At 45.9% G+C, this 11,246-nt stretch overlaps 1 protein-coding gene across 2 annotated transcripts; it reads right to left on the bottom strand.

The window, feature by feature from the left end:
* Positions 1-3,095: 3,095 nt before the first annotated feature.
* Positions 3,096-11,183, bottom strand: Osr2 (odd-skipped related transciption factor 2). 2 transcript variants are annotated; one of them, XM_046464762.2, is made up of 4 exons: positions 10,777-11,183; positions 5,976-6,744; positions 4,872-4,971; positions 3,096-3,921 (listed from the first exon to the last, which is right to left on the bottom strand). In XM_046464762.2, the coding sequence occupies exons 2-4, from the start codon at positions 6,629-6,631 to the stop codon at positions 3,739-3,741; spliced, it is 939 nt and encodes a 312-aa protein (XP_046320718.1). In that variant the 5' UTR covers positions 6,632-6,744; positions 10,777-11,183; the 3' UTR covers positions 3,096-3,738. The 2 variants fall into 2 exon arrangements, with proteins under 2 accessions (XP_046320718.1, XP_046320720.1); XM_046464764.2 differs by having other exon boundaries at positions 3,096-3,839.
* Between the last annotated feature and the right edge of the window lie 63 nt (positions 11,184-11,246).

Genomic DNA, 11,246 nt, shown 5'->3' with positions numbered 1-11,246 from the left:
TAGGAGGAAAAATCGGGGAAATACAGTCTTAATATAACACATTGATAAGGGTGAACCCAGATAATCCACCAAAATACAAAAGCCATTCCTGTTTTTGCAGAGACCTGTTAGGTCTCATCAATATTTTCTCATTCCTTATAGTAATAACATTAAAGTTATTTTGGTAAAAAGAAAGCCAGTCCATTATGCCAATGCTTTTCTCATACTAAAATTTGCTACACATTCTACACAGTGTTTAATCTAAATTATCTAGTTTGTCAAATCAACAATCTTTAATAAATAATGTTTCCCAATGGCTCCCCCTCCAAAATCAAAGTTGGGGAATGGGTATCTAATTGAACATAGTAAGTGAAGAGGTCCAAATGTCTATGCTAACATCTGAAAAGCGAACAGAAGAAATTCTCAGTAACTCTCTCTGGATTTCATCACTAGTTCTAGTTGGGCCTCTTTATAATTTTAGCTTTCTTTATTTTAAAAAAATATTTAGTTACTCTAGAGTCAAATTTTAGAAAGCTCTCCTCCTGTAAGAGGGTGTTACCTGCGCAAAATAGCAATTTAAATTACTACAATTATAAAGCACTAGTACTACAATGACCTACATTTCAAGATCAGCAGCAAAGCATTCAAGAGCATCTCCCACATCCATAATTTTGTATTAACAATTTATTATAATGTAATTAATTTTAGAAATCAGTTTCAAAGGCTCACACACAGATGATGAGATTATAGTTGCAGCTTAAGGACAATTCTTTTTGTTTTTTTAGTTGTAGATGGGACACAAATACCTTTATTTTGTTTGTTGATTTTTATGTGATGCTAAGGATCAAATCCAGTGCCTCACACATGCTAGGCAAGCACTTGACCCCTGGGCTACAACCCCAGCCCCTAAAGAGCAATTCTTAACTATTGTTCATGAAGTTTTTTAGCACTGTGGTTATGACTTGTGATACTTCCTGCTTCTGGTTTCTTGCTAGGAGTATTGATTCTTAAGTTGATTTTGGTAGAGGGTGTAAGGAAAGCACAGGCTAATCTAAAACTTAAATAAGGACTCCTCTGAACCAAAAAGCTCTAGCAGATCACTTTTCCCTATTAGTCTCATGAGTTTGTCTCACACAAGATTAATTTCCCATATATTTTGACATCCTAAAGAATAAAATAAAACTTAGAATTCTGAGAGGAATCCATAAAGAATGTGTGGAGTCTACTCAGACAGACGCTAGATCCTTTCTAAACCTAGATGGATGCTGGATTTAAGTGTCAAGGTTGAAAAGTGATGTTAAATTAAGCCCTATAGCAATTTTTAAATTGTCCAAGAAGTCAAGATCCTGAAAATGTATCACTAGATGTGGCAAGCCAGAAACTGATAATGAGAATCAGTGGAATCTGGCACATGAAAAATCCATAAAAATCATGTATGAAATTAATAAAGGACTAATTCTAAGTAAATTAACTATAACTTTTGAAACAGTATGTGTGTGGGAAGAGGAACTACTTTTTTCACTTTCTCCTCTGCCCATCCTCTTTCAATTCTGCATTTTTTCAAGTAAAACAAATGGAGAGGGACAGTATTCTGGTCATCCTCTCATGTATCCCAATGGCTGGGACCTCAAGATTGTGCTTGAGACTTGATAGTGAGCAAGGGTCATTCTGTGATAATTCGACTGAACCCAGTGCAATGGAACCATGACTCTTGTAGTCAGTAGGGGTGAGTGGGGCTGCAAGACTACATAGAAAAAGCCTGTAGGATTAGGGGGACTCTAGGGACAGTCAATGTGTAACCCTTCCCTGAAGTATTCAAATCTTCTGTGCCAAGACATGCAGGATCTTGAGAGAGTAGGGATAGGGAGGTCACTGAGTTAATTCTATACAAACAAAAGAAAACAAATGACACATGCCCTCCATGTTCCATCCCTGCCCTTTCTCCTTAGTAAAGTCTTTGGCCTCCTCTTATGGTGGGGAATGAATTTGTGTGTGAATTAGACAGATAAGTAGACATTTTGCTGGAAAGAATTGCTCTTTGGCAAGGTGGAGAAGTGACTTCTATCTAGCTCCCCTGAGAACAGGGTAAATAGTCAGACTGAAATATTTTTTGAAACCTGCTAGCAAGTTGTATTGAACAAGGCACTGGTGAGAAATTTTGAATCTACTCCTCAAAAAAAAAACAAAAACAAAAACAAAAAACAAACAAACAAACAAACAAAAAACCCTACCTACCTTTCCAGAGGATTCTAAGATACAAACACAGGAAATGTTGCCTGGTATTACCCTAAGGTGAAACATGCCATCTCCATACAAATATATAAATTTTTTTTAAAATCTGAGAATTCCTAATTCACCCCATTGTTCAGGATTAACAACATTTCATGAGAATCTACTGGGCCACAGGTTCTTCTGATGTACCCTATTTGAATTCAGTCATTTTCCTTCTTCCATTTTTTGCACACTAGTATTTATCTCCTCTTCAAGCCTTCCACCCAAATCCTACACTATACTTCAAAGTTGTCATTATACTAATGTCATTTTCTCTAGGAAACATTCTGGAAAGGTTGAGATGCCTCAGAAAGTGATAACATATTCATCACAAGCTCTCTACATGGTTTGACCTGCACTTCTGAGGTTTTCCCAGGGACAGAAAGCCAACCAGTGCTGGAAACCTCATTAACGACCTAACTCACTTTGCTTTGTGAAGAAATCCTAACCTCCTAGCAGAAATGATCTCCACCCTTGGACAGAAATATTATGTGCAAACACAGCTCAGTAGTTTCTCCTTCCTCCTGCTCTTCCCTGTCCTCTTGAGGCTGTTTCTTCCTGCAGACTTCTACCCTGATGGCAGGATAAAGTCTCTGTTTAGAGTGATAAATCATAGCGTTCAAAGTCTAATGGTAAGAGAAGTTGCCCATCATAAACTTTGACAACAGGTCAAGGACTTCCAGAAAATAAAGTGGTAAGAAGCTCCCTCTTCTCTTGCTTTATGCTTCTCCCCAATCTGGGCTTTCAAGTAGGACAGCTACTGAAGGTCATGTTATTAGTAAGGTTGATATATTGCTCAAATCTGAAAGGGTAGTAAATAAGGAATTGGAATAAACAAAAGGGAGTGAAACCTCAGAGATATCCATTTTAATATTTTTGAAAAACAAAGAGAGCACAATTGTCCAATTTTAAAATGTCACTGTACAAAAAAGGGAAGGGCTGAAGTTTCCGTAAGAAAATTGTGAGAAGCCCTAGTTTTAAAACCTGGGAATAAAGAATGCCTTTCCATATTACAATTTTTATAAGAGACTCTCCTCTTCCAGAATCTAGAGGAAAAACAAGTTGAATACCAGGACACTTTCGCAGGAGTGTTGAAACAAACAAGAAAATTTTTTATTTTGAAAATACAAAGTCTTTAAAGATAATTTTGGCCTCCATTTTCCATATCTAGGTTCATCCAACAAGATACAAAAACAAACAAAACAACAAAACAAAGACCCACGACATTATGTACAGAGCTCTAAAATGAGCTGTGAATATCTACAAGAAACTAGCGTATGCTCTTTGCGAAAGGGTGTAGTGTGTGGCTTTCTACAGTTCTCAGTCCTCCCGAAGCACAGTTAACTCCCTGGAGCTGCAGGTGCGGCTGCGGCAAGGGAAGAGCTGGGGTCAGTGAAGGGTTGGGGGTGGGACCCTCGGGTGGGAGGCGTGGAGAGGTGTCTGGGGAGGGGAGCAGCGGCGGCGGCACGGGACAGATCCTGGGCTTCTCTAGAAGTCCTGCCGCGGGGTGTGAGTCAGGCTGTGCCGCCGCAGATCACAGTTTCGCCTGAACACTTTGCCGCACTGCTCGCAGCTGTAGGGCTTGATGTCTGTATGGGTGAGAAGGTGAGTTTTCAGATTACTTCTCTGATTAAAGGTTCTTCCACATGTGGGACATTTGTGTGGAGATTCCTGTTCAGATGTGAAGCAAGCAAAGGATTAATCCTTCACACCACCACTGCACCCTTCTCAATAGTTTCTGTCTTATCGGTATCACAAGCCTTAACATAACAAGCGCACAACAACAAAAGAAGGGACTTGCAGGAACAAATCTGCTCTCCTAATCCTCCAATCACGAAAACACACGTGCAGGCACACACGGAGGCAGATTACACTGATAACTGCGGAGGCAGACCCCGGGCCACAGCCACTGTGGTGGGCTTTGCGATTTCCAGCTCTTCACATTTCACCACCATGTCACAGGCAGGAAAAAGGGGAAGGAAAAACCCTAATCCTCTCTTAAGGAACGACATTCTCCCGGGTAATAAGGTTCCTCTTTGCTGGAAAATTAAACTATTCCTCGATGTTCTGAAAGCTACAAATTATGAGGCCCCTGGGAAAGAGAGCGTATGGGATTTCACCATGCCTCCATTATCAAAATTACCTTTATTTCCTCCCAAACACGAAAGCTTTAAACACAGGGCATATCGGATGAAAAAAATAATTCTAAAATTAGGATTTACTATAAACAGAGCGGCCTGTTCATTAAGACAAACAGGAAAAAAATGCTTTATGTTAAGTAAGATTAATTTATGCATTTAAAAATAAAAAGTGCTGGGGCTGAGGTTGTGGCTCAGTGCACGAGCACTTGCCTTGCACATGTGAGGCACTGGGTTCGATCCTCAGCACCACATAAAAATAAACCAACAAAATAAAGATATTGTGCCCATCTATAACTAAAATAAATAAATAAATAAATAAATAAATAAATAAATAAATAAATAAAAGTGCTGCTTTCCTCACCTAGAGAACTAATCTAAAGAGGGTTCTTTAAGAGACAGAACCTGACATTGAACATGTTTTGTAAAGCAATAATGGTAAAACAAACCAGTCACTATTTTTAAGCAAGAAAACAAACTTACCTGCATATGTAAGGTTTTGTGAACTGCTAGAGTTCTAGACTGACAAAATCCTTTCCCACACTCCTGACATTTGAAGGGCTTTTCTTTGGAATGGATATACCTGAAAATCAATATAAGGTTTCATTGAAATGGATTACCCCCATGAGGAGGAAGTTTCTTTTGAAAATTAGTCAAAGGAAGTTGTGGAAGGACCAAAGAAACAGAATTTTTGTTATTTATGTTTTTAGATTTTTTTTTCCTGTGTAATTCTTTTTATGGTTAACCTCAACTAACAGACTCTTCAAAACATTCACCGGGCCTTCTGGCTTTATCTACATTTGATCGCCCTCTCTGGCATATTCTGGAGCTTAAAATGCGAGGAACCAACCCTTCTTGGCCTTCACGGTTTTCTGAGGGATTTAAATTGGCCAAATCAGGATTTTAAGGCAAGGCCGAATTGTGGAGAACTGATCTCAGCAAATCCCTTAACAGTTTCAGAGGATGGGTACAGAAGTCCCACCTCTGCAAATAGCAGGTAGATTCCGAAGAAGATACTTCCACCCATACCACCAGGGAATGTTTTTAACCAGTGAAAACACTGTTACAGGTTACAGGTATTTCTTCAATTGTTATTTGTTAATGCTGAGTTTAAGGCAGGGATTGGGAGCTGTTTCTAAGTTCTAAGGTCCATGACCTCATGACCCTGGTAAATGCAACTTAGAAGGGTCCTCATTGCAGGTTCTGGGGAGGAGAGAGAAAAAGGGAGGAAGGGGACCCGGTAGAGATGGCCAGAACACATTTCTAGTAACCGCACCAGCACCATCGTGGGAAGACTCTGAGGCCCCCTCCTCCCCAGGGGGACTGACTGAGATGGAAATAAGATTCTAAGACCAACCCACCAGATTTTTCCTGACCAAGGATGGGGAAAGGTCATTATCCCAAACTAGAATGCAGCAGGGGAAAAACGGTAACCCTCGGGGATCGGCTGAAGCCAATTAGGGAGGGTCTTTAAGAGTATAATCTAGATCAGAGGGTACTTTAGTGACACTTGGAATGTCTATTAGGACTCTATATCCTGGACAATTTCACCTTCCCTCTCCCAGCCAACCTCCTTCTCCACCTCACCTATGATCCCGCAGGTGATCTTGCCTCCGGAAGGCCTTGTGGCAGATGTCACACGTGTATGGCCTCTCATCCGTGTGGGTCCTCTCGTGGATGAGCAAATTGTAGGATTTGGTAAAGTGTCTGCCACAAAACTTGCAGATAAACTCTTTTTTCGTTTTGGAGGGCAACCTCCCTCGAGAGGGCTTTCTGTCCGGAGTCAATTTACTGAGGCCCGAGATAGGGCTACCCAGCCCCGAGCTCAGCTTGGTTAGATCTCCCATTTTAGGGGGATCCTCTTGTGTGGCGGCCACAGCCAAGTTGGCAAAGTCAAAACGCGGCCGGTCCTTGTGCAGGGCTGGGAGGACGTGGGCAATGGCCCCCTGCTTGGGGTGGAATAGGTGAGTGGTAAAGGGCAGAGCCGGGAAGGGGAAGCGAGCATCCACCAGACCCTGCGCCGCCGCCATCTCGGTGATGGTTGAGCGGGTGATCTCATGCACGTTGGGGTACCCCAGGGTCCAGTGGTTCATGTGCATAGTCTGCACAGCGCTGAGACCATACAGGCCCTGCAGGTGGTCCACCGCGGCAGGGAAGGTGTTCACGGCCTGCAGGAAGGAGTAATTGGTGAGCTGCAGCGATGGGTGGAGCGGGATGGGCGCCGGAAGGGCCTTGCTCCCCATTTTCCTGGATGCTGGGGGGCGGAGGGAGCCGCCCCTTTCTTCCAGAACTCAGAGATGGGTGGGCGTGGGGCTCCGGGGAAAACGCAGGGAAACCAGAGCTCGCGGAGAAAGCCCTAAAAATGGCAAGGGGAGAGAGGAAGAGATCGTGACTATCATCCAAGCCAGTTCTCTGGACCCTTTGGTTCCCGAGCGGGTTACCACATTTTCCAAGTTCCTTTCCTGCTGAGAGCCATTGCCGGCACTTTCCCACTTCTAAGACCCCCAAAAGGAGCCGTGAAGGGACAGCATAACGCCTTGCCAGCGAGTGCACAGAGTCCTGGACTCCGGGATAGTAAGTGTTCCTCGGGTCAGCAGGGCGCCCGCAGGAAGAACGAATTCCTGGCACGCACTGAGCAGAAGACTCAGTCCGTGGAGAAAGAAAGGTAGGTCCCCAGGCTAGCCCACCCACCCTCACCCTGTCAGGAGAAGCTCAGTCAACCGCGACCGCTGAGACGCCGACGTCTGCGGCCGGGACAGAGCCGTTGTCGCTGAGGCGCCTCCAAGCTCCCTGGGGAACGACGGGTTGTAGGTCCGACCCCGGGCTCGAGGGCCTGGTTCAGCCCCGGTGAAAACTACTCCTTTTGCGGCGCCCGGCGCCCGCCGCCTTTCCCGCTTCCCCGGACCACGCCGGGCGTGTGAGAGGGCAGAGGGGGCGCGCTCAGTCCTCCTGAACCAGAGGGCCCTCGAAGGGCTCGGCTTCGCCCCGCGCTGACCTCGGAGGTTTTCTTTTTCTTTCTCTGCCTCAGTCCCATTTATCAGTAGTGACGGGCAGCAGGAAAGAAAAGTGACACCTCAGGGGCTGGTTCGGCCTGGAATCACCCCCTCCTCCTTCCCAGGGGTTGCTTCCCCTCCCACCCCCCACCAAGATCCCTTCCAGATGGTGCAGACTCCCGGGGGTGGGGTGGGGCGGAGGACGTCCCCGAGGCCGGAACCCCTTTTCCCAGACTGAGCGCCAAGCTCTCAGGAGGCCCGAGCGGCTTCCTGGTCTGGCACGAGGAGCAGCCCCTACACCCGGGAGGCCTCCTGAGAGTGGAGGAAAGGAGAGGGCTCCCTAGGGAGGCAAAGGGAAGGAGCTGCAGGGGAACCGCAGCAGGCTGAGTACAGAGCGGCCCTGCGGGCCTGGAGGTGTGTGCGGCGGCGCTCCTGACACCAGGAAGGCCAGATCCGGGTCTGCGCCTGGGCCTAAGCAAGGAGGTCCCAGCTCTGTGTCCTCGGGTTCTGATTTCAGACTCAGGCATCCTGGAACACCTCACCGCTTTCGCGGCGGGCCCACCGTCTCCCAGCGCCAGCCCCCTTTAAAAAGTCGGTTCTCCCAGTCCCGTGGATCTGGGCCTTCCTTTGGAGGGCGGCCTCCTAGATGCGGGACTTAGGGCTAAGGGCTTCCCCGGGAGGGCTAGGCTGACCAGTCTACCAACAACTGCCGCTCCAGGAGTTTGAACCCAGCAGGAAGGTGGGAGAGCCTGTCCTGCACTCCCTGCCCCTCCACTCCTTTCTGCGCCTGAATTTTTTTCTGCAATGTGTGGTAAAGTGGTGCCTGTGACTCCATCTGAGGGCAGACTTTGGGAGCTATGCTAAAGACACAGCGCTCTGGCAAAAGCTGAATCTGGCTGCCCTCTTGGGGTCCACACCTTCCTCCTCTGTTTGGAACAGCTCAGAGACAGAGATTTATTAATGAATGGCTTCTGCCTGGTGGTATGTGGTCTGGGAGTTCAGGCTAAAAGTTAATGAGAGGTGTATAACAGTCAGAGGGTCTCAGTCAAACCATTCAACCGAAACTGTAAACCCCCATTAGTAATAAACTTTCCCACCACAAATCACTATTCACTTTTGATCAGGAGCAAACCTCAAGTCTTCTCCCAGGGAATTAGGAAAAAGGGATTCTACTAGCATCTCTGGTAATCTATCTGATAATTTTCCTTTCCATTAAAAATAAATTTCACCTTTATTTCCTTCTCCTTGGGTAATGAGGATTTTCCAGAGATTCAAAATACTTTCCCCCTAGTGTTGAATAGCAGTCTCTCCCCTATGGAGAGGAAACCAAAATTATTATTTGGGTGTATTCCCAGACTAGATTTCTTAGAAATAAATACAGGAGGCAAAGCACAACTCCTACTACTGTGATATGGGGGTAGAAGGGGGATGTTGTTAACTGAAGGACTATTAGGATCTGTGATTTTTTTTTTTTAAATTCCAAGTACACAAAGTAAACTTTGGCATAAAGGTTATACTGTTAATTCTGCTGTCAGAAAAAAAGGAGTGCCATCTTCCTTTCCTTTTCTCAACAGTTTGTAATACAGAAATCAATGACATTATTAAAATTCAGCTTTGTGTTGGCACAAAAGTGCTACTTCACAGTGTACCTTGGTTTTAGTTTGTAGGGCAGATAGTTTCTTCACAAAGGAAGAGCAAACCATTGGTGCCTTCTATGAAATCGTTTTACAAACAACAACCCTAAGTATCCACTAAACACTGTTACCATAAATAATCAGGGAGTTTAGATTTGCACACTCCTGTTGAGTTGCTAGAAATGTATGTCAAATGATATTTTAAGCCAATGCAGAGGTCTAATGTACTTTCGTTTTGTCTAGAGCTCAGCCATGTAGATCCCACATTCAGTTTCAGGGAACAACTGTGATCATCCTTCTTTGCTGTCATTTTTCCACCATCCCTTTTCGGACTATTGATTACTTTTCATTTTGCAAGGAGAGAAAGTTAAACCATGAAAAGGCATACATAGACCACTGGAGCAGAGGCCACTTTTCTTTCACATCTTCTTCATAGGAATTTCTAGGCATGTATAGGAGTTTTATAAAATATAGTTTACTACCTGTCAACAAGGGAGATGTATACATACTAATTTCAGTTCAGCGAAACTTTCAAAATATTGCAGAAAAAATGACATTGGTAATTTGATAAGGAGTCTCATTCTTTGGTAATGGTTTTACTACATGAGTTATCTAAAAATAATATCAAGAATCATCTGCTAAAACTTGTATGTTGTTATCTGAGAGAAAAGACTGAGGACGGATAGTTTCACTGAATTTCAGTCCAAACCACAATAGAATTATATATAAATCAGAGATCTGTAGTGTAAAGCAATCTAAGATCGTTAAAAAAAGAAAAAGAAAGAAAGAAAGAAAAGAAAAGCCAGACTGGATCAGGTGAATAAAAGAGAGGGGGGAAAAAGCGGCTGCGAAGTTCCTGCCCCTTCACAGCGCCTCTGCCTTCCAGAGGAGTTAATTAAATTAAGATGCCTTCTGCATAATCTGGGTTCTGTTTCTCTCTGCTCCCTCGCTCCCCCTGCGTAATTTTCTTGTTCTGCTCAGGACTGCAGTTTGTTTAGTAGAGAAAGTAGCTGTCTGCGCCGTCGTTTCATTTCCGAAAACGCCAGCCTTCTTTTGTTCTCTGCTAACAGGTAGGGATACAGATCCTTCGCTCGCTCCACAAACACCTTTTTCTCCCTCCTTCTTCCTACAAACCCCAACTCCTTTTTCAGTTACTTCTAGCAAATCCAAGCACTTAAAGCCCTCGGGAGTTTGCTCTCTGCCCTCTCGGCCACGACAGTAGGGTGTGTGTTGGGGCGGCGGGGGGTGGGGTGGGGTGGACCCAGAAGGCCAATACAAGGGTGGAGAATTTCCTAGGGCTGAACTATTCCCCTGTTGAAACGCGCCTTCAGTGTCACTAGCTGGGCTGGCACCGTGTGTTCCGGCCCTTCCGCGCTGAGCTGCTGAAGCCGCCCTACGACAGGTCGTCCCGGGCTTTCTAGGACAGGGGCACAAGCATCATGGTGTTGTGGGCTTGATCTCAATCTACGTCTATCAACTTTTATAAAAAATCTTGCTGAATTATTGGGTTAAATGTCCCCCCCCCAAAAAAAAAGAAAACTTAAAAATAGTACAATGTGTGTGCGGTTGGATGTTAGCTGGGCTGCTCGTGCTGGGGATCCAAGGAAGTGAGAAACACAATGCCCTGTGATCGCATTCTTACCAGTTCCTTTCACATATCTGAATTTATAGCTCGCCAGACCAAGAATGTGAGCGCCCCCTCTCCCCTAAAATTTTCTTTCCTTAGGGAGGCTACAGCCCGTTCCCAGAGTGGACACTCACCTCTGGCAGAAAGGTCTGCCTGGGCAGCGCTGCTCAGACCACGTCCAGGCAACAAGGCGCACAGCTTGGAAAGGTCATTGGGTCCACGCCGGGCAAACTTCTTCGGTGCAGAGTCCCCGAGGCAGAGGACATGATCTGGAGCTCCGCGAGGAGCGAAAGCGAGAGCGGATCCTTGTTTTCGTCAGTGTGTGGACGCGGAACGTGTAAAGACTGGGAGTACTTGGGCAGGCGCTCAGCGCTCACCCAGAGCCACGCGCCTCCTTGAGCCTCTCGCCGCCGACTCCGGGTGAAGTCGGAGCCCGCAGCCTCGCAGGGCCATCACCGTCCAGCAGCGAGCGCGCGGAGCTCCGTCCCCGCCCGCGTCCCTCCCCAGGCTGCCTGGGGCCGCGAGTCGTGGGCTTTAGTAGCGGCCCCGCCTCCCCTTCGGGCGGGCGTCCCGCCGCCGCCGCCGCCGCCGCTGCCGAGCCGGG

Source organism: Marmota monax, unplaced genomic scaffold (genome assembly GCF_021218885.2).
Source record: "Marmota monax isolate L192 unplaced genomic scaffold, Marmota_monax_Labrador192_F-V1.1 WCK01_AAM20220418_F8-fsc00003, whole genome shotgun sequence".
Classification (NCBI taxonomy): Eukaryota; Metazoa; Chordata; class Mammalia; order Rodentia; family Sciuridae; genus Marmota; species Marmota monax.
This window is presented reverse-complemented; position numbering and strand designations above follow the sequence as displayed.

Coding starts and splice junctions, on each gene's coding strand:
- Osr2 (XM_046464762.2), bottom strand. CDS start 6,631: ATGGGGAGCAAGGCCCTTCCGGCGCCCATCCCGCTCCACCCATCGCTG. Junction 4,972..5,975: donor GATCACCTGCGGGATCATAG/GTGAGGTGGAGA, acceptor ATTGATTTTCAG/GTATATCCATTCCAAAGAAA. Junction 3,922..4,871: donor ACAAAACCTTACATATGCAG/GTAAGTTTGTTT, acceptor ACATCTGAACAG/GAATCTCCACACAAATGTCC.